A 21,132-nucleotide genomic window follows, 5' to 3' on the forward strand; every position below is an offset into this window, starting at 1 on the left:
ACACTTTCATCCAAATAAACACTGACTTCTGGGTCGGGTAGGAAACCGACAGAATGATTTCAGAACATGGCAGTCCAATGACCCAAACCCCACCACAAACCGAGAAACATAAAGACGTTTATTAAATATTAAAATGATCCTTTAGACAGGAAGTGACATCATAGTTACAGATCACCACTCAAAAACGTATTCATCACTAAAGTGACCAATGAAATTTGTCCAACTGAACTAAGCTCCGCCCACACACGATTCTGCAGGAACTGGATCAGATTTTCAAAATAAAGCTTCAGCTTGCATCCGATGTTAGCGTCTCGTAGCTTACACAGATAGGCGCGAAAGAGGAGATGGCTCACTCTGATCAAGTCCTCAAATGCACCAGTGGAAACTTTAAAGTGCAAAGATCAGTGAAAGCAGGATGCATTACTATGGATCAAAATAATATAGTGCGATGTAAAACAAAGATATGTGTTTGGGCAGATGACTTACTCTGCTTAAAGTTTACTAATAAGGAGTGTTTAAAAAAAACGCTTAAACAGATAGAAGTAAAACAGAACCCTCACTCTGTTATGTACTGAGGTCCATTTTAAACAGAGATAGTGTAGAACAGACATCTCACTCTGATCAAACAGTGACAAATAGAGATAGGAGTAAAAAAGAAGCCTCACTCTGATACATACTGAGGCACATTTAAAACAACAGATAGTAGTGCAGAACAGATGTCTCACTCCAGACAAAACGGCAACATGCAGTGACACCAGACAAAGATAGGAGAGAGAAGAGAGAGAGTTCGTTGGTTTATTTTTTGAAGAACTTCTTGTTGAGCAGGAAGATGAGCAGATTGACGTTGACTTTGGCTTTATCGAACATCTTCATCACCGCCACGCCCTCGTACTGCAGCTGCAGCAGATCCTGGGCACAAAACACAGCAGCTGGAGCGAGGCAGGTCCACCGAACCAGAACCAGGACCAGGCAGACCAGCACTGGGTCGCTACCACTCCACAACATGAATCCCACAATGAAAGTTAATATTTCAGAAGCTTCTATTCAGGTTTTCTATATTCAGGTTAATATAGTTGTTGAAACTCGTAAAGAGATTCAGGAAGTGAAGAGGTTGAGAGCAAACATCGCCGTATTGTTCAATCTGAGATGTTTTCCTAATGTCAGGCAGACCTGGCCTGTGTTCTGGTTCTGACCCGGTTCTGGTGGTACCTGGTATCGGAGCAGGAAGTCCTCCATCTGGACCCCCAGGAAACGGGCGCTGACGCTGAAGCTTCCCGTCTCTGGACCAGGTGTGATGTCGAAGACGACGTTCCTGAACCTGGAAGAAGTCAGAAGGTCAGAGTGGTGGTGATGTCATGGTGATGTCACGCTCCCCCGTCCCGCCTCACTGTGTGGTCGGCAGGTCCTCTATCTCCAGCAGCACTCCCTTCTCCTGCAGCCGGGCGGCGCTGTAGCTCAGAGCAGGAAGCTTCTTCTTCCCTCTGCTCTCTGCTGCGTTCCTATTGGTCCCTTTGCTGCAACAGAACAACCGATGATGCCGCCGTCGGGGCCCGAGAACCAATCGGGTCTCTGGAAGCGCGGCGGGTTGTCTCACCTGCTGGTGGTCAGGTAGTCCAGACAGGAAGTGATGTAATGCCTGTAGAACTCGACCTGCTGGCAGTGGAAGCTGCTCTTCTCTTGCAGGCGGCTCAGAGTCTGCTGCAGCTTGTAAAGCTCCGCCCCCCGCCGCTGGCGACGCACCCGCTGCTGCCGGATGTCCTGGAGTGACAAACCGGGTTCAGTCCGGGCCGAAACCGGTTCAGGCCGGTTCTGGTCAGGCTGTTACCTTGGCAACCATCTGCAGGAGCTGCTCCTCGGCCCGCGGCGGCCGCAGAACGCCGAGCGCCTCCAGGCGGCGGAGGCTGCGTACGATCTTCCTCTTCTTTTCTTCCAGGCTCAGGTTGCCGTTGGCGACCAGAGACGGGTTCCTCTTCATCTTCTCAGGCGTCTGAGCGTCCTGCCGCGCCCGGCGCTGCACCAGCCAATTGTGACACACTTCCTGTTTGGAAACAGAACCCGGTCAGGCGAGCGTCGCCCCAGTGAGGCGAGCGTCGCCCCAGTGAGGCGAGCGTCACCTGGTCAGGCGAGCGTCACCTGGTCAGGCGAGGTCTTTGTTTTCAGGATGTCCCTCAGAGAGTCACCTGGCTGAGTCCTGATGACGTCGATGATCAGCTGCTTGGTGCTGAAACCAGAACCACAAGTGAGCAGAACAGAACAACGTGCTGACCTACCTGGACAGGTGAGGCAGAGCTACCTGAGCAGCAGTCCTCGGACGTCCGGTCGGTCTGAAGAGTCGTCAAAAACATCAAATTTGTTGGTGAGCGTCAGAGAAACTTCCATCTTACTGAACTCTGACCCTGGATCAGCCGACGCCTCACCTGAGGATCAAAAACCCCAAAAACTCGTCACAGCAGGCGCCAACACCTGGGTCCAACATCCAAACCCAGGAGGACCAGTTTACACCTGTACAGTACTATGCTGCCGCCTGACCCGACCCAAACCCAAACAGCAGCAGCAGGTAACAGTACCGTTGAGCTCCTGCAGGGAGGGAACCGGTCCGAGGTCATTCAGGATCAGCCTCAGCGGGTCCGACGGGTCGGGACACAAAACCTCCTGATGCTCCAGCAGCAGCTGCAGAGATGGAGGCAGCAGGTCCAGGAGTTTAATGTCTTAAAGCGACGGTACGTATGAATCCTCCAGGAGTCATTTTATAGTCAGTGTGTGCTACATAAACAAGACATGATTTAAAAGAAATTCAACTTCATAGTTTAATGTCTTGAAATTGGGCCTCTGTCTCTTTAAGAAGCTGCTACTCTTTCTGATGCTTCGCCTTCAGGAAGTCATCACAACAATGTTTTTGCACCTGGACTGACTGGAAACTGCAGCTCAGGAGGCGGGGCTAAGTCCAAGTGTTTAGACATGGTTTCCATGGCGACCCAAATGGTTGCCACAGAGACCAAAGGGTTCCTCAACATGAATGGAAAAAAACAAACCCCAAAGCAACCCTCCCGGTCCGTAACATGATGTAGAAACATGATACTGCCCCTTTAAGAAAGGCAGCAGCAAGAACACGTTGAGATGAAACCAACAATATTCTTCATCAGTCTCACTGCAGACTCAAATATAACGTCAAACACAGAAAACTAGCAACACCAAAGCTAGCTAGCACTCTGCCCATCTAGCCGTGGCTAGGCTAGCGTCAGATCAGTGGCGCCTCCCCGGAACCACACGGACCTTCTGAACCCAAAGAGTCTTGGTTCTGCTGCGGCTCACCTTGTGAGTGTTGAGCAACTCGCTGACGGAGATGTAGACGATGGGTCTGTTGACGATCAGCTGCTCAGAGAACTCGTCCATGCTGAACCGCTCCTCTGGTTCGGGAACGTCACAGACGCTGTGCAGGAACTTCCTGTCCAACAGAACATGAGCGGCAATCAGCAACTCCTCCCCTGACCTTTGACCCAAGGCTTCCGATGTCTGTACCTGAACCTGCCGTGGGTCTGGGTGATGTACTGGTTCAGGGCGTGAACGTGGTAGCCGTCTCCGTGGAAGTGCTTGTTGGCGGCGGCGTGCTGCAGCATGCGGGCTATGGACCCCAGGATGTGGCGCTGCTCCGGCTGCAGGGAGGATCCGGCCGACCGGTCCACCACATCGAAGCCGTCCGGAGCCACGATGGCCGGATTCATGTAGCGATAGTACACCAGGTTTCCCACAATCTGCAGGGAGCATCCCGGTTAGAGGTTCTGCTTGGAGGAGAGCCAGACTGACGGACAGTAGAACTAGAAATCTGTTCTAGAAATTCATCGGTGCCACATCCTGAGGATTCTTCTGGCCTGGTTCAATCCAGACCAACCTGAGCTGAACATCCAGATTTTGTTCTGAAGGTTTGATTATTTAGTTGTGAACAGGTTTAAATCCAAAGAGACTCAGTCATGATCAGGTCAAACTGGGAGCATTCCAGTACGACTCACCTTGTAGAGCTCGGCCTCGCTGGCCGCAGGGAACTTTGTCTTCAAGGTGTTTCGGAGAACCTTGGCTGTGTAACGTAGGCCATACCTGCCATCAACAGAGACCAGCCATCGGAAATTGTTCGATTCAAACTGTCCAGCAATCAATCAGCAAAAATAAGTAACAGGATGTCAGGCTGTGGGTGGACGCCGACAGGAGAGAGCAGGAAGTTGGGGACCTACGGCAGTTTGTTGAGGTTGGAGGTGATGGCTTTGAGGACGCGGTCCGTCAGGTTCTTCAGGTTGATGATGGCAATGTCGATTCTTCGCTGGACTTCCGGGTGGGACAGGGCTTCCTCCGCAGAAACCTCGTAGGGTAGAGAGCTGAAGGGACGGAGCTGGTCAGGTGAGCCCCTCTGTGACCTAATGACCTTGTCCTCGGTGTCTCACCTCTTGTGTCCGGTCTGGGTCTCGGTCTGGTTGATCCAGGTCTTGTAGACCTCCAGCGGGTCGGTTCTGATGCTGAAGGTTTGGTCCAACAGGACGTCCCGCAGCGCCGGACCCAGGGAGTCCCGCAAGGCGTTCTGACCGCGAGCCTGCCGGTAAAAGTTCACCAGCATCTTGATGATGGTGGGATTCCCGGTAATCACTTCCTGCGGCTGCTCCACCTTCAGTCTGACAACACACAGTTGCGTTCAGGGGCAGAGAGACGTCACAGCCTTGAGACAGGTGCTAGATGACATCATAGGAAGTTACCTGATCTCGTATCGGAGCGCTTCGGTAAAGAGCTGCAGCAGCAGGAAGGCGTCTCTGCGGTCGGAGCCGTAGTTGAACAGGCTGAAGACCAGCATCTCCACGAAGCAGGTGGAGCGGCTCTGCGGCATCAGGAAGATCACATGGGCCAGGTAGAGGGGCTGCGTCTGGAGCAGAGCAACACGCTGTTACACCTGCGGCAGGCGGAGCAGGCCGGACTCACATGTGGCAAGCGGAGCAGGCCGGACTCACCTGCAGCAGGTAGAACAGGTGCTGGTAGGCCTCCAGCTTCTCCCTGCGGTCGCGGCTCAGAGCCTTCAGCCCTTTGCTTCTCTCCATGTCCATCAGGTCCGACAGGTGCTCCTTGTTCTTCCCAGTCAGCTTCTTGCAGTGGGACACCACTTCCTGTTGGAGGCACGAGTCATAACCAGCAAAGCAGGACGGAACCAGCAAAGCGGGTTGGAACCTGGAACAGCTCCCACCTGCAGCGTGGCCCGGTTCCGGACCAGCAGGCCGATCTTCAGGTCCATCAGGTCGAGGTCGGCCTCCAGTCGCCGGTTAGCGCGGATGCTCCGCACCACTTCATGCTGCAGCCGCAGAAGCTCCGCCTCCTCTCTGATGTCATCGTCTCCAAGGTCGAGCAGGCGCAGGAACCTCCTGATCACAGACAGGGGGGGCGTGTCCGAATGCACTGGGGAGGGGGTGGAGCTAGTTAGTGATGCTCAGCGGCTCGACCAATCGGGGACTGTGAACTCACCCAGCAGTAGGAGTTGCATCAACTAGTCGACTAATCACAATCATGTGACAAAACTAATTTTTCTAAGGAAATTAAAGAAGGTGAACTAGATGAGTTCGTCACAAAGCTCAAATTGTATAAAAATTTAAATAATTTACCAAAGAGAAACTGAAAATTTCAGCAGAGGCTACCAATAATTTTGTAGCGTGGCGCAGCGGTTAGCGAGTATAGAGCATATAGAGACGGTAGACCAGGTAGCTGGAGTCCGACCCCCGTCCTCGGGTCGCTGGGCCGGGCCTCCCCCCCCGCTCGCTCTCTCTCTCTGCCCCCTTACAGTCAGATTGCTGTCAAATAAATTAGTGCCGAAAAATCCTTTAAAAAAAGAGACTGCCGGAGTAACGTGGGACAACACGTCATGATGTCGGGCTTTTTATCCATCCAACTGATCAGCGTCACTCTGCGTATTGAAGCTTCTAACCTGGCAGCTTTACGCTCATAAAAATATTATTTGACAACATCTGGAAACGAAGTTAAAGCTTCATCCTGAGGATCTGATGGAGGCGATTTCTGCCGCCGCCTGCATGTCGGTTCAGAGAGCCGCTGCTGATCAGCGGGGCGTCCTGCTGCGCGTCGGGCGGAGCTGTAACCAAACGGGATCCGGTCATAATAAGTTTGGTCTGTGATGCTCCAAAGGCACCATGGTGGTCAGTGTGATAATTTGACTGTGTGATACTGCAGCTCTCCAGAGATCACCAGCATCAGCCAGTGATTGGGAAATAAAAAAAAAAGTCAGACCCGACTTTGTTCCGCTGCTCACGAAAAAGTTTGTGATAATGATCTGTTTCTTGTTCTTTTAATTCTGCATAATAGATAATTTAGCTGATAAAGCCTCCAAGTTGTTGTGAAGCATTTTGCGCTTATGTCATTATGTCGTCACCGCGACTGGTCTACTTTGACTCGACTTTTATCATGTTGTAATCGACCTTAAGAAATATGAAGTCATTCAACCCCTACCCAGCAGGCGGTACTGGTTCCGGGCCCGGCTGGCCCGGAAGAACGTCTGGATCTTCACCACAGCGTCCACCTGTGGGAGGGATCACACCATTACCATGGAGACGTCACACGCACCTGGACACCAGGTTTGGATCAGAACCAGTTTGGTATGGGTTCGGATTAGAACCACAGAAACTCACATTTTGCCTGAAGAATCGGAGCCGGGTCAGAAGTCTCCTCCTGGCAAGCCACATCCTCACCAGCGCCTGGATCTACACAGGAGCGATCCACATAACGTTAGCGTCCAGCGCTAATGTTAGCGTCCAGCGCTAATGTTAGCGTCCAGCGCAGTGTCCACCGCAGCGCAGCGTCCTGCGCGCAGGCGCCAGTGGTGTGATTGGTCCATTCTCCACCTTTAAATGCATAAACTATAAACATATCTTCTATAAACTTATCTTGTAGAAATAAATCTGCTCCGCTGCTCAGAGCAACAGAGACGCTTGCAATCCGGCTTTAGGGGGAAAAAAAGAAAAAAAAAAGGCTTTTTTAAAATTATTATTATTTTCCTAAAAACACAAAGGCTTAGCCTGGCGGTGGGGCTAGTAAAGCATGGCGGGCCGCCAGGCCTATAATACACTGTGGGAAACCCTGACCAGGTGAGTCCCAGTCTCACCTGAGGGTCTCCGAGTGAAGATGTTGTGACGGCCCAAACCATCGGTTACCTTGACGACAGACCTCCAGTTCCTGTAGAGGAGCTGCAGCCGGCGGTGGTACGCCCTCTGCTGGATGAACCTCCTCCAATGAGACTGAAGAACAGAGAGAGGCGGTGATGATGATGAAGATGATGGTGATGGGAGCGGCCGCAGCTCTCACCTGGATGACGACCACAGCAGCACTCTGACCAATCAGGTAGCGCCGGCGACCCTCCAGCTGCTGCCTGACCAGGAAGCCCCGACAGCGCGCCTGCAGGCCGACCACAAGGGCGGCGCTTCTGCACCACAAAATGCTGCGGTTGTAGGATGCTGAAACGCTGCTCACTACTTCCTGCAGGGGGCGACAACAAGTCAGGCTCCAGCCAATCACCTCGCAATAAACCAAAAAACTATCAGACACGATCAACATCAGTAGCCAGAATACTCGATAATTTTACTGAAACGCACAGCATTCTGGGAGGCAGAGGCGAGCTAAGCTAGCTGGGTAGCATCAGCTCATTCACTAATACAAAGAACGAACCAATAATTATTGATAATGACTGAAATGAAACAGTGATACGTTTTCCAACCGCATGGTCCAGCCAATCAGAGACAAACTCATAAAGCTCCAGCCAATCAGAGCCTCTGAAACTAGACATGAATCCTGTTAGCCCCTCTAACCGCTGCGATCCGGTCCGCCTCTTTTCCATCAGCAGATCCGGTCCGGCACATTTTAGTACCTATTTGAGGGTTAGCACTAGCAGGACAATGGAGGTATCTGATTGGCTGCTGACCACCTTCATTGATTGGCTATAAAACAAACTTAAAGTTTAGCTGTGGAGCGACATGCTGTCTGGGTTGGGTTGGTTCCTGCTCAGTCCAGGTGTTTATTCTGACCAGGTGCAGCTACAGGTCCCGCCCCTTCACCTGTATGTCCTGCCGGGTCAAGAAGCGGCCGCGGTTCTGGAAGCCGTCGGGTACCTCCCAGCTTCCCTCCAGCCGGCTCAGGTGGAAGTAATAAAACGACCCGTCGTCCAGCCGGACCCGGACCCATGGACTCCGCTCTGCACCTGGACACGGCAGAACCTTCGCTAGAGTCCACGCCTCACCTGGACGGGCTTCACCTGGACGGGCCTCACCTGGACGGATCCGGTCCGCCAGCCGGCCGCTTAGCTCCTGCTGGTACGCCGCGGCGCAGTCTGGCAGAACGCCACGCAGCTGCAGGTCTGGCAGAGACAGAACCCGCAGCGTCTGCTGGGCCCGGTTCTCCTTTACCGCCTGGTTGGCGGCCGCCACCGCCAGGCACACTGCAGGAACGGGTCAGAACCACACAGGTGGGTCAGCAGGTTCTGGGCCCTGAGGCCTTCTGCTGATGGGATCGAAGCGGATCAGGAGCGGTTCTGATCGGACTCACGCTTAAGGGCGTTCTGGCTCTGCTGATTGGCTTGCTTCACTACTTCCTGGATATCAGCCAACCACAGCTCAGCTCCTGGGTCTCTGCTCATCTGATTGGACAGAAGCAAAATGATGAGGATCCCTCAGTAAAGCGCTGGTTACCTGTTACCTGTGCGCTCACCTGGGCTTTGTCGTGCCTGCAGCTGGTCAGCAGCACCAGGTACCTGCAGGCGTTGGCAGGTATGACGTCCTCCAGGCCACCAGAGGGCAGCAGCAGAGCAGACAGCAGCTGCTGGACGTCTCCTCTCATCAGCGCCTTGTTTATCAGGCCGACCGCCTGGAGCTCTGTCACACAGGTAAACACAGGTAAACAGAAGTCCCCTGGTGCATCAGCATGGTGTGTGTGTGTCGTACGCTGGTGTTGGTCCTCGGCGCAGCTGTTCACGCTGTTTATTCCTTCCTGCAACTGATTCCAGGTGAGCATGGCTCCGCCCTCCTGCTGCTTCACACCTGCCAGGTGCTGCATGTACCTGGCCAGCACAGACCTCTTCATCATCATCATCAGGTGCTGTGGAGCTCAGCAGGTAGACGACCTGCTCTTACCTGTCCATGAGGGCGCTATCCACATCACAGAGTCCTGCAGACGGACTGACCAATGAGGAGCTGAACTGCTGCAGATGTCCCGCCTCCAGGCTCTGATTGGTCAGAGCAACCGCTGACAGCATCTCCACGGCAACAAACAGTTCTTCCTGGTGCAATTCCCCCTGGAGGACAGAACAAGAAGCTACAGGACCAACAGAACTGAGCCGCTTCCTGCTGGACCAGGTGGGACCCAGGTGTGTCTACCTGAGTGGTGCGTCTCTGCAGCAGCTGCAGCTCCCGGTGATAAAGCGCCGCCGCAGCTGGAAACACTTCAGGCAGCTGGAGGTCAGAGTTCATCAAGCAGTTGACGGTGCGCCTGGGATCGCTTCCCTGCAGCGACGAGTTGACGCTCTGCACCGCCAGGACAACTGTGAGACAGGTGGACAGGTGAGACGGGTGAGCAGGTGTTTCCTCCAGCAACAACAGGACTTACGTCTCGCGGCGCTCTGAGCTTCCTGGTTGGCAGCAGCGATGCTCTCCTGCAGCTCGGCCGGCTCCAGAGGATCTGGGGAGCCCAGGTCCTGGGTCAAGGGTCAGAGGTCAGAGCGGTGAGCCACAGGTAAGCAGAATATCTGGACCTAGAACGTCAGAGTGCATTTTATACCAGCGCCTTGTGGTGGCGGTCCTCCAGCAGCTGATCCAGGTACCAGGTACCGTTGGAGACACGGAGGCCCCTGAGGGCCAAACATGGCCGCTGCAGCGCAGCAAGCAGAGAGAGTTTATTGGCAGCGTCCAGAGCCTCGTCCACCTGCTGCACCGCACACCGCACTGCGACACACAGGGAGGACCAATCAGGGCCCTGCAGGACCAATAGGCCCCTGCAGGACCAATCAGGGCCCTGCGGGACCAATCGGGGCCCCTGCAGGACAAATTCAAGTGATTTATTATTGAGTTGAATCTTAATTCCAGTTTGTAACTCCAGGAATTAGAACTGAATTAAATTAATTGTAATTAATTATTCATATAAATATCTTAAGAATTCAAAACAGTTCAAATCAGAAAAGGGTAAAAATATTTTGGGTTAGCAGCTGGTTGCTGTAAATCGCAGTAAAAAGAAGGAGGTGGATGTTGGTGCTTCACTGATTCTGTTTTTTGGGGGGAAAATCACTGCAGATGAAATTAATTATGTCTTGGTTTTTATTCATATCAGATTTAGTCATTTTCTGAAAATTTCCTGATTGTTTTATTTTGACCAAAGTTGTCTTTCTTCCCGTGTCTCTCCTGTTGTGATGGCGGTCCGGGTCGGTCTGCCATGTTCTCACCGTTGACGCTGCCGATGAGCTCCTGGATCTCCTGGCGGCTCAGGAATTCCTCGTACATGTCTCTGTCCTCCCGGCCTCCCTGCTCACACACAGGCGGGTCAGAACCAGCAGCCGATTGGACGGCAGTGTTTCGTCTTCGACCAATCACGGCTGACCTGATGAGCCGCTCGCTCCGCCTTCCTCCTCCTGGCCTCCCTCAGCGCCTCCTGGTAGGGGGCCATCAGCGCCTCCTGCAGGTCGCAGAGCAGCGCCGCGGGGTTCCTCAGAGCCGCCGCCGTGCCGCTCACCTCCCCTCGGTCCACCGCCTCATTAATGGCCGCCACGGCCGCGTGCACTGAGGACGAAGCACGGCGTCAGACCAGTACCTCTACCCGGGAGCTGCCAGCCAATCGGAGCGCTCCTACCTGCGGCTTCGTCCACAGACAGCTCGTTGGCCAGGATGCCTCCGATTTTACTGAAGGCCGGCATCTGGATCCCATATTTATCCAGCTCCAGCTCCATGTTGCTGATCTCCTCATCTGCAGAGTCACATGTTACCAACGTTTCTCTCTGATTGGTCCAAATATACACCAAGACTCAATCTGGCTGCTGATGCTTCCTGGAAAACACACCTGAGTCCAACACTCACCTGTCTGTCAACATTTACCTGTGAACTTTACTTTTCCATAGAGGTCATAAATAGGAGGAGCCAAGCCGAGTCTGTGCAGGTAGAGGCTGCAGAGACACGAGAGACAGACAGGTGAGCCCATAGAGAGACAGACGGACAGACAGACGGACAGACAGACGGACCTGAGGGCGTGGATGCAGTAAACTGCTCTGGGCATGTTCTTCTTGTCATAAACGTCTGTAGTTTCAGGATGGAAGATCTGGAAACATGAACAGCCAGTCATGAGTTGTGAAGCTGATCAGCTGACCAAGAAGCGACCAATCCTGTGAAGGTTGTCTGACCGCTGGCAGGCCCAGGGTCGTCATGGCGTTCCTCCAGTGGTTTATGTTGTCAGTGTGACGAAACTGGAGACCCACAGCCTGCACAGATCAATGTTATTGATTAGAGGAATCAGTTCTGATCGGTTTCTGGACCGGAACCTGACGGAACCGATACTCGGAAACCAGAACTTCTTAGAAACCCGAGGCTGCATGACAGCCGGGTTTTCTGATCGAGTGGTGCATGATTCAATAATTCAGCTCAATCTTTCACCTGGCCTGGCTCAGGGGTTAGCTTACCTGAAAAACAGCTAGCCACTGAAACATTCAAGATGGGCCCCATTTTTCAAGATGGAAACATTACCATGAAAATGTAATTTTTGCACTAAAATCGCTAATTGGATGAACAGGGTTTCCCCCACTAATCCCGCCGGCAGACTAAGGGTTAAAGCTGGATCGCAAGCATCTCTGTTGCTCTGAGCGTTTTACTGGCGCAGCACATTTATTTCTAAAAGATAAGATTATAGTTTATGCATTTAAAGCCAGGAGAGCGGACCAATCACGTCGCTGTCCGTTGCCGCCGCTTTATTTCTGAAGTTTAGCTCAGCACAGATCCTCCTTCCAGTCAAACTGGACTCAGGCTGACCTGTATGGACATTTACATCAACCCCTGTGAGGAATCATGTTTCTTTGGAGAAATTTACATCAAGGTAGGAGTTTAAAACGAACTGTGTTAGTTCTGGTTGTGCAGCTCTATGTGAACCGCAGGAATAACTTCTAGTGGCTTTCAGAGGAGTGTTGATGGAGCGCCGAGAATGATTTATATTTGTGAACAAAGAATGATGTTGGGCGTTTCCATCTCAACTCGCTGCCCAGCGTGTGGCGCTGTCTGCCCTGTAAAGTTCATGTCTGTGTCCCGGTTGGTCGGAGCGTTAGCGGCTAACGAACCAGAGCTAACCTCATCATGCAGGTTCAGCCGGTGAGGAGCTTCACGCTGGTTTTATTCTAGTTTATTATTATTTTTCCGGTTACACGAAGCATCAAACCATATTAATGATTTGTATATTTAGTCAGAGTTAATGCATGCAGAGATCTGAAAAACTCTTAACATAAACTTCAGCAACCAAAACAGTTTCTGTGGCTCTTATTAAAAACTGAACAAACACAAAATGTTAGAGCTACTAAAGCCACATTAGCAGCATTAAATTAAATCTCAGTTTGTTGCTCATCTCTGCTCAGTGCAGCAGATTTAACTCATCCTGCAGGGCCGGTCCAAGGCTGCATGGGGCCTGGGGCAGAATCTGAACTAGGGGCCCCTCTTGCTGCTAAATCCATCAGCACCTCTGATGCTGATGGATTTAGTGAAGTCTGGGATAGCGGGTCCAGTTTAATTGACAGAGCAGTCAAATGTAATTGTAGCTTACTAAAATTTATTTATGAATGGCGTAAACTCAAAAGATTAAACTCACAGTATCAGATTGTTGCTATGGTAACAAAACAATCTAACTATGAATATTGTTCTTTGAACTTTTACAAAGTAAACTTGCCAGCTCCTTAAAATCTTAAATTTAAATGTTAAACAATTTAAAATCTTTTAATTTATACTGAAACCATTAAATCAAATTTAGCAGCTTTGATCATCTCAATAAATAAATGTTACATTTATATATCTGTGCTAAAATATCAACATTTATGGCCCCTGAAGCCCTGGGGGCCTCATGGAGCCGCTGACTTCATTGGGTTAAACAGAAGTGCAAATAATTGATATTCATCTTAATTGTATTTTTTGATTTGTTGTTTTTAAGACTAGCTGTGGATTTAAATGGTTTCACTGTAACATGTAATTACCCAGTAATATTTTTACATTTCCTGCCAACTTAACATGTTTTAATACAAAAACCTGGCGGACCGCCGATGGGCTGAGCAGGTTTCCTGGGGAAAACCTGGATATATGCGTTAAGTGTTAAATCAAACCTACACATTTTAGAAATAACACATTTTCTTGATTTTGACTTTTTTCCGGTGGACTTTTCTCATGGTTGCAATGGAAAATACATATGTTTGCACTAAAACTATCAGTAACCACAACTACTGCTAGCTGTGGCTAAGTTAAGTTAACTAACTAGTTGTGGCAAAAAAAAGTTAAGTTCACTGATCAGCAAACAAGAATCTTACCTCAGCTAATGCTAATCTGCTATACACATAAAAAGTTACCAGAAGCCAACGCCACTAAACATAAAAAAAAACTTAGCAGAAGCTAACGCTAACGTTAAAATGTCGGTCTCTCTTCTTCTTCTTCTCCTCCTTCCTGGTCTGAGACTCGCTAACAGCAGAGTCCTCCGTTTCTGATTCTGCTGCATTTTATCACTTTAACGTTTCATGAACTAAAACAGGATGTGACATAAAGGTCATCCAAGTCATGAAAATGGGAAACATTTTATGGCACTAACTGGTTTAAAGGGTTAAGCTGTCCGCCATCTTGAAAAATGGCCGTCATCCTGAAATCCAGGTAGCTGATGGGAAATATGAAAAGTGTGCGACCTGAGGGGTTAGCATGCTAATGCTTGTATCCCTAGTTGAAAGACATTCACAGTAAAATGCTGAACTATTAACACAAAAACCTCAGATCATCATGTTATGGTCTCTGGACCGGACCAGAACAGAACCAGTACCGAACCTGGTATCGGAACTGTTCTGGGTCGTAGATCTTCTTCAGTGGCACGGCAGTCGGAGCGAAGTGCTGACCCAGTTTGGCCAGAATGACTCCATTACGTAGCGCCTCCTCCAGCTGGGTCGGGGCAGGAAGCTCCTCCCCCAGACACGCCTCCATCCACCTGGGCAGGAAACACGGGTCCCAGTGAGAAAACCCCCACATGGACGCACCAGGCCCAGTTCTGGTTCTGACCACCGACCTTTTAGCCTCCTCCAGCCTGCAAAGGTACTGATAGGCCACGTTCTGGATCCTCTGCTCGTCCATCTGCTCTGCTGTGAGACGCTCATCTGGGAGGAGAAGGGAACAAAACACATCTGAGTCTAGTGGAGAAGATATTTTTTCCTTTTGACGCTCAGCTCTCACTCTCAGTGGCTCTACCTCGCTCACAGCAGAGCTAAGCTTTGATTGCCAGCACAGCAGCCTTGTGGCCAATCACGTGAGGATATGAGATCATACCTTTTGTGAAAACAGAGGGGGGGCCAGGTGAGTCCATCCCCACAGTCGGTAGAAAGCAGTGAGGAGGAGACCCCTAAATCTGACCGAGACCTTTAAATAAAGCAGCATCTAGCTGCAGTTTGAAGTAGTTCAGTAAATTTATTTGTACAGCACATTTCACTGATAAAAATCACAAAGTGCGTCACAAAAATCACATCAAACTTATCATATAAAGTTTGAATTATTATTACATAATTCATTATGTAATAAAGGTATTACATAATAAATTATTATGGTTTATTATGGTTTTGCAATACTCTTGTTTGCAGAGTATTCCTCGAATGATTCGAGTATCTTGATTATTAAAATTCCTCAAGGAAAATGTATCTACTTCGAAGCTTTGTCAATTTATGTTTTATTATTTAGCGCACCCATTACTTGCGTTGCACAGAGCTCTCACTTCCGCCTCTGAGTTGTTGACGAAAACAAAGTGTTATCATCATAACGTCCAATTTTCAAGTTCGGCTCGTGGGGATTTTATTGATCCATGATAACGTCCGGGGTTTCGTTGTTTTCAGGGGACCAATAAGCATCTTTAAAATGACTGGCGCCATGCCTGGAGTACGGCAGCCTTTCTCCTCCGGGAGCTGCTGGTTCAGAGCGAACGGCAGGAAGAGCTGCAGGTATTAATACAGGTGAGCTGATAGACTGAACACGGCGGGCGGCTGAGTAGCTGATGGTTACAGTTTAAGTGTAGCTTTACGGACGAACCGCACAATAAATTTCATATCATCCCGGTCTGAACAAACGGCTGGCGGAGCGTCGTGGCGGTTTGTGGCTGGTAGACGAGTTTGTGAGTGTGACGAACTAAGGTGCCAGAAATATCGTGTATTGCTCCCCCAGTTCTTACATTCGTCCCCTGGTCTATTTCCTCCCCTCTTACGTTCGTTCGCTCGCCTGCCCCCCACCACCACCGCCCCAAGTCCCCAACTCCCGTTTTCTCAAACCCAAAGCTCGACAGGTATGGGGCAAGGTGACAGTTCATCTATTAAACTGACTGAAGATGAAGACAAACTAAAAGCTGGAGTATAGACATTTTTTATAAGCGTATCTGTGAGCCTCTTTATTATTAAATTGAATATAATTTCAGGTTTTTGTATAACTTTTCTTCAGGTTAACTTAGAAAGTGAGCTGTTATTGTTGCAGGTTAGTTTTCTAAATTACAGAAAAGTAACTGTTAGGGAAGCTCAAATATGAAAAATTTTACTGATATTGATATCTGATAGTAACACCTTGTGTCAGCGCCGCCTCCCACAACGGCGCTTCCCAATAGACTTAGACTTATTTTATTGTCATTACTCAAAGAAACATAAGTAAAACTGGCAATGAAATGTTATGGTTTGGCCACCGGAGCACACACAGCAACACAAGTGTGCCTATAATTACATAATAAACAAATGATAATGTATTGCTAAATATATATAACTTAGTATTTTCAAGCAGTCTGAGACAGTTTTAGTGATGGGATTGTTGAGCAATCTCATGGCCAGTGGGAGACAGCTATTTCTGAGTCTGGCTGTTCTGCAGCGGATGCTACGGACTCTCCTCCCAGACAGCAAGCGGATGAACAGACCATGGAGAGGATGGCTGGAGCCAGAGAGGATCTGGTTTGCTCTGGCTAAGCAGCGTCTGTGTGCAATGGTATGGATAAGGGGGAGTGGAGTCCCAATGATCCTCTCCGCTGTCTTCACACAGACTTCCAGTCTGAGGCCTTGCAGCTCCCAGACCAGATGGAGATCCTGCTGGTCAGCAGGCTCTCAATGTTTCCTCTGTAGAAGGTGGAGAGGATGGGAGACGAGAGGGAAGCCCTTTTCATTCGTCTCAGAAAGTGAAGACGCTGCTGTGCCTTTTTCACCAGTGAAGTGATGTGAGTCGTCCAGCTGAGGTCGTCTGTAATGTGAACCTCCAGGAACTCAGTGCTGCTGACGATCTCTTCTGTTCTGTCGTTAATGAGGAGCGGTGTGTGGTTTGGTCAAGACCTTCTGAAGTCAACAATATACCAATATATTATTTTATCAAAATTTTTATCTGATTACTCGATTAATCGTAAGAATAATAGATGGATTACACGATTACTAAAATATTCGTTTACAACAGCCCTAGTTAAATTAATGTTACACAAAAGCAAGACTGTTTTCAGAACGAACACATCAAATTAGTCAAATACAAGGGTTTTCATAAAACATCGAGTGCAAAAAAGATTTATTAATAATATAAAAAAAACATTAATATTTGCCCAGTAAAGCTAAAATAAGACGCAAATGATTAGGCCTGTCACGATAGCAAATTTTGCTCAAAGATTAATTGTCTCAAAAATTATTGCGATAAATGATAATATTGTTTGAAGACCTTTTTACACTGATTTAATGGAAATGACGTAATAATGCAGGCGATTTCCTGCCAAAGATAGATACACTTTATTTTCAGAAGAACACTAAACACTGGAAATGATAAACAAAATAAACAAAAACAAAAATAAAATGGATTCTCAGTCTCCATTAACAAAAAACTCACTTGGAAAAAAAAACTAAACAACATAAAGCCAAAGTGGAAATAAATACTGCATTCAACCAAAAGATTATGAAGTCTGTATATTATGTTGCCCTTCAGTAATAATTAGATGTAAATAGAGAAGATGGGCACATCGACTACCTGATGCAATAATTCACACTACATGATTTTTTGCTCCTATTTTTCCCCTTACAACAATCTTAGACCGTTGGTCTTTCTAAGATTGTGTGGTGTGTTACGGTAGATCGTCGTTGCCGCTCTGATCCAAATCAGGATTTTTCCCCGACTGGGATCTTAACTCCACCTGTTGAATGTGACAGGCAGCCAATCAGAAAGCGAGGATTCTCCTCCGCGCTTTCTGAGGGGAAATTACGGAGGGGAATCCCAAACAGCTGACACGGCGCAACCCGAAGTCCAGCGGACATTGGAGATGATATGTAGAAACAACATTAATGTTTATTCAACATGCAAAGAATATAGAAATGACAAGGGGAGGAGTTGGAGCGAAATTGCTACTGCAGTTGATAAACCCGGTAACTTTTCAGCTGTTCTTCGTTAACGTGACGTAAATAGTTTATAATGATTTTCATTCAGTCAGGACTTTACGCTGACACTAGCCACATGCATTGCAGGTAGATTGTAGTAAAGCATTGATTAATGCCTGGTTTTAAAATTAGTTCACTGAACTTGTAGCCATTATTTTGTGCCCATTGTTGGACACCACACGGCCGGACCGAACCCGATCGAACCGTCATACCTAGGATTTCTGTCGGCTCATGTTTGGTCTGTCAGGTTTTGAAAATGGGCCGATAATCGGCCGACAGCTCTAAGATCCTGTAGTCTGCGCTGGGCTTTACACTGAGGAAATGAGGAAGGGAGGGTCAGTGGAGAGCACCGGAGTTGAGCCTTTTTTCATTCAGTGTCATTAACAGAAAGAGAAAAAGGCCGGAAGAGACGATAATGCCGATAATTAAAATGACGTCGATAGTTTTAATTTATCTTACGATTAATTGATTTACCGTTTATTGACAGGCCTACAAATGATGATAACATGTGAGACGTTGACACAAATTAACTAACAGCCCGACATGGAGGGAATTTGACTGGAAGGTTAAGATGCGTTACTTTAACACCCCGGTTAATTAGGGTAAAACATCTCGGCTTTGTTGGAGAAATTGTGGAAAGGTGGGGGATTTTACCCATATATTTTGGGACTGTCCGAAGGTGCTCGAGTTCTGGAAGGAGGTGCAAACGGATATAAAAAATATTTTAGGTATCCATTTGGCTTTGGATGCATCTGTTTATATTTTAGGAATAATTACCTCGGACATGATTGACAAAAACAATAAATACTTGATTAGAGTTTTGCTTATGATTGCGAAGAAATGTATAACATATGCTTGGTTGAGGCCACGGCCTCCCAATATTACAGAGTGGAGAGATAGAATTAGAAAAGTCTACACCAGGCATGTCCAAAGTCCGGCCCGGGGGCCAATCACGGCCCGCGGTCAGATTTCATACGGCCCGCAGTATTATTTATGGCCCGCCTGCACTGTGAAACAGAATAAATAAATCATAAAACTTGAAACTGTAATTCCTCCTTTCACCAAATGGTGGCAGCACCACTTTAATACTATCAGTCTCTGCCTCGGTGCAGCGAACCCCTCTCCACTCATTTCTGCCATGGCCACTGCAAAGAAAACGAGGAAAGTTTACGGTGAGGGCCGCCGCTTTCAAGAGAGATGGGAATTACAATACTTCTTTTCTGAAAATCAAGGCAATTATGCTTGTCTAATTTGTAATGAGACGGTTGCCTTGTTTAAGGATTTTGACGTAAAGAGACACTACCAGACTAAACATGCTAACACATACAACAAGCTAACAGGGAGTGACCGTGCTGAAAAACTGAAGCAGCTCCAAGCTGCACTGGCATCACAACAGCGATTTCTTTAGGCCTGAGTCAAAAGAAAATACCACCAAAGCAAGCTACGATGTTAATGTTAATAGCTAAACATGGCAAACCTTTTACTGAAGATACATTTATCAAAACTGTGTTATGAAAATGGTGGAGAACATTTTGCCCTGAGAAGAAGCAAGAATTTGCAAATGTTTGCCTGGCAGTAACAGTGTGGCACTGAGAGTTGAGGACATAAAACTGAGTGTTTTGAACGGTAACGTCTGTCACTATCAGCAGTGAAAAGTCAAAAGAACATTTATGCACTTGGGTTTATGGCACTTATTTTTATTAAACTCTTGAGTAAGATTTGGTTATGAACCTGTAGATGTGATACAAACTATTACTTTCTGAAAGATATTGTAAATGACAAGAGCAAAATTCACTTGTTTTAAGATTTAATAATAACAGACAACTTTGCGTTACTTATAACTCCTGTTTAAAATGTTCTTGAGGCAAAGATATTTTTAAACTCATGTAAATTTAAAGTATTTCATACAGTTTGTTCAATGTTATCTGACTCTCCAGATATGAAAGAAAAGCAGAATTTGTGTTTTTAGAGTTGTTCTCATCTGCCTGAGTGGCTTATATTTGGTTATTTTGTCATTTGAAAAATAAAGATAATTGTGACAATGAAAATTGTTTTATAACAGTGTGTATTTGCATGACACTTTTGTAGTTAAAAAATGTCCGAACAAACTATTGGCCCCCACGCATCTTGACTTTATCAAATCTGGCCCTCTTTGCAAAAAGTTTGGACACCCCTGGTCTACACCATGGAAAAAACGACCTCAAGACTACAACTCAAGATGGAGACCTTTGAAACAAAATGGAGACCTATAACTAATTTCATATTGTAACCTTGACACCTCTGTTTGTTTGTTTGTGTACCGTTCAAATTTATTTTGCATTATTATCTTTATGTACTTTTATTGCTTTAGTTTGTATTCTCATTATGTCTACTGTTGTCCCTATCACTGTTGTAATGTATATATCCATGGATGTTGATGACTATGAGTGTCTCTTAACGGGTCCAATGTCTATCAGAAGGAAATGTATCTCGGTTGGACTGTTTCCTCCATCAACATTCCCTGGAAGACTTTTGGCAGAGATGGAGGTGTACGGCCAGTCTGCTTGGTGGGTTAAATGTCTGGAATAGTCTGCGTAAATAAGATGTAAATTGTGAGTGGTGACAGGGGTGGACATGTGTATGTGTTGATATAAAACAGTTTTTGAAAATAAAAAGTTCAAAAAAAAAAAAAAGTGAGACGTTTGGGAGCCGAAAGAATCGGGAGCCGTGCCAAAACAGTCGGCTCTCTGAAAAGAACCGAACTTTCCAACATTAAACAACCCAGACCGGCGGTCAGACACGCACCAGAACCAGTCCACAATCAAGAACACACATGAATCAACAGAACATGATCTGAATAGAACTGCAATGGTCCGAGAGGCTCATATTCAGCATGAGTCCACAACCAGAACCAAAACCAAACGACCAGAACCCTCTGTTTTAGTTAAGTCTTGGTGTTTCAGCGATTGTGGGTTTTAATTGTGCTACATTTATTCGGTTCCGCTTCCTCTGAAGCGGAACTTGCAGCAGAAACTAACTATAAAGTTATTCCATGAACACTAAAACCACATTTTGAACAGATCAATAAAACCACGAACGACGAGAAATTAATCAAACTGGTTTTTAGAGACTCACAGCGGCTCCCTACTGCTGGTTCCGACATGTTGTCCCGGTTCTTTGTCCTCTGGCAGGTGAAAAACCGCCTCCCGGTTCGGTCAGAAGATAAAACTGGACCCGAATGTCTTTGCAAAACCTTAAATCAGAAAAACAAACTTCAGCGCTCCCAGCTAACTGACCGCTGCTTCTAGCTACTTCCTGTCTGAGATTTGAATGCTCCCGCCGCTCTCTGATTGGTCCAATCATCAGCCTCGATAGTATCACTTCTGCTATTGGCCAGAAGGTTGCCGTGTTGGATTCTGATCTGTGTAGTTCTGTGTTGTCAGTCAAAGCGAATTTGAAACTTATTTTAAAGCCTCATTAATCCCCAGAACAGGAAACAGAACCTTTAT

At 47.7% G+C, this 21,132-nt stretch overlaps 1 protein-coding gene across 2 annotated transcripts; it reads right to left on the reverse strand.

Moving 5' to 3' along the window:
- Positions 1-97: 97 nt before the first annotated feature.
- On the reverse strand, positions 98-20,952 carry iqgap3 (IQ motif containing GTPase activating protein 3). Of its 2 annotated transcripts, XM_032559543.1 has the most exons (38): positions 20,759-20,952; positions 14,293-14,380; positions 14,058-14,214; positions 11,405-11,482; positions 11,246-11,322; positions 11,103-11,170; positions 10,861-10,974; positions 10,612-10,790; positions 10,457-10,535; positions 9,799-9,962; positions 9,628-9,715; positions 9,399-9,562; positions 9,156-9,316; positions 8,967-9,082; positions 8,734-8,897; positions 8,572-8,662; positions 8,297-8,464; positions 8,085-8,227; positions 7,339-7,509; positions 7,188-7,271; positions 6,666-6,737; positions 6,487-6,556; positions 5,219-5,427; positions 4,989-5,141; positions 4,740-4,903; positions 4,434-4,658; positions 4,227-4,367; positions 4,008-4,092; positions 3,520-3,752; positions 3,313-3,445; positions 2,568-2,670; positions 2,294-2,417; positions 2,134-2,221; positions 1,826-2,038; positions 1,595-1,758; positions 1,389-1,514; positions 1,210-1,318; positions 98-909 (listed from the first exon to the last, which is right to left on the reverse strand). In XM_032559543.1, the coding sequence occupies exons 1-38, from the start codon at positions 20,784-20,786 to the stop codon at positions 796-798; spliced, it is 4,908 nt and encodes a 1,635-aa protein (XP_032415434.1). In that variant the 5' UTR covers positions 20,787-20,952; the 3' UTR covers positions 98-795. The 2 variants fall into 2 exon arrangements, with proteins under 2 accessions (XP_032415434.1, XP_032415435.1); XM_032559544.1 differs by lacking the exons at positions 14,293-14,380; positions 20,759-20,952 and having other exon boundaries at positions 14,002-14,092.
- Between the last annotated feature and the right edge of the window lie 180 nt (positions 20,953-21,132).

Source organism: Xiphophorus hellerii, chromosome 3 (assembly GCF_003331165.1).
Source record: "Xiphophorus hellerii strain 12219 chromosome 3, Xiphophorus_hellerii-4.1, whole genome shotgun sequence".
NCBI classification, from domain to species: Eukaryota; Metazoa; Chordata; class Actinopteri; order Cyprinodontiformes; family Poeciliidae; genus Xiphophorus; species Xiphophorus hellerii.

Bases quoted from the DNA above. Each gene is read 5' to 3' on its own strand.
- iqgap3 (XM_032559543.1), bottom strand. From the start codon at position 20,786: ATGTCGGAACCAGCAGTAGGGAGCCGCT. The intron at 10,791-10,860 runs GTAGGAGCGCTC...CTTCGTCCTCAG, and splicing joins GTCTGTGGACGAAGCCGCAG to TGCACGCGGCCGTGGCGGCC. The intron at 4,659-4,739 runs GTAACTTCCTAT...GTGTGTTGTCAG, and splicing joins GCGCTCCGATACGAGATCAG to ACTGAAGGTGGAGCAGCCGC.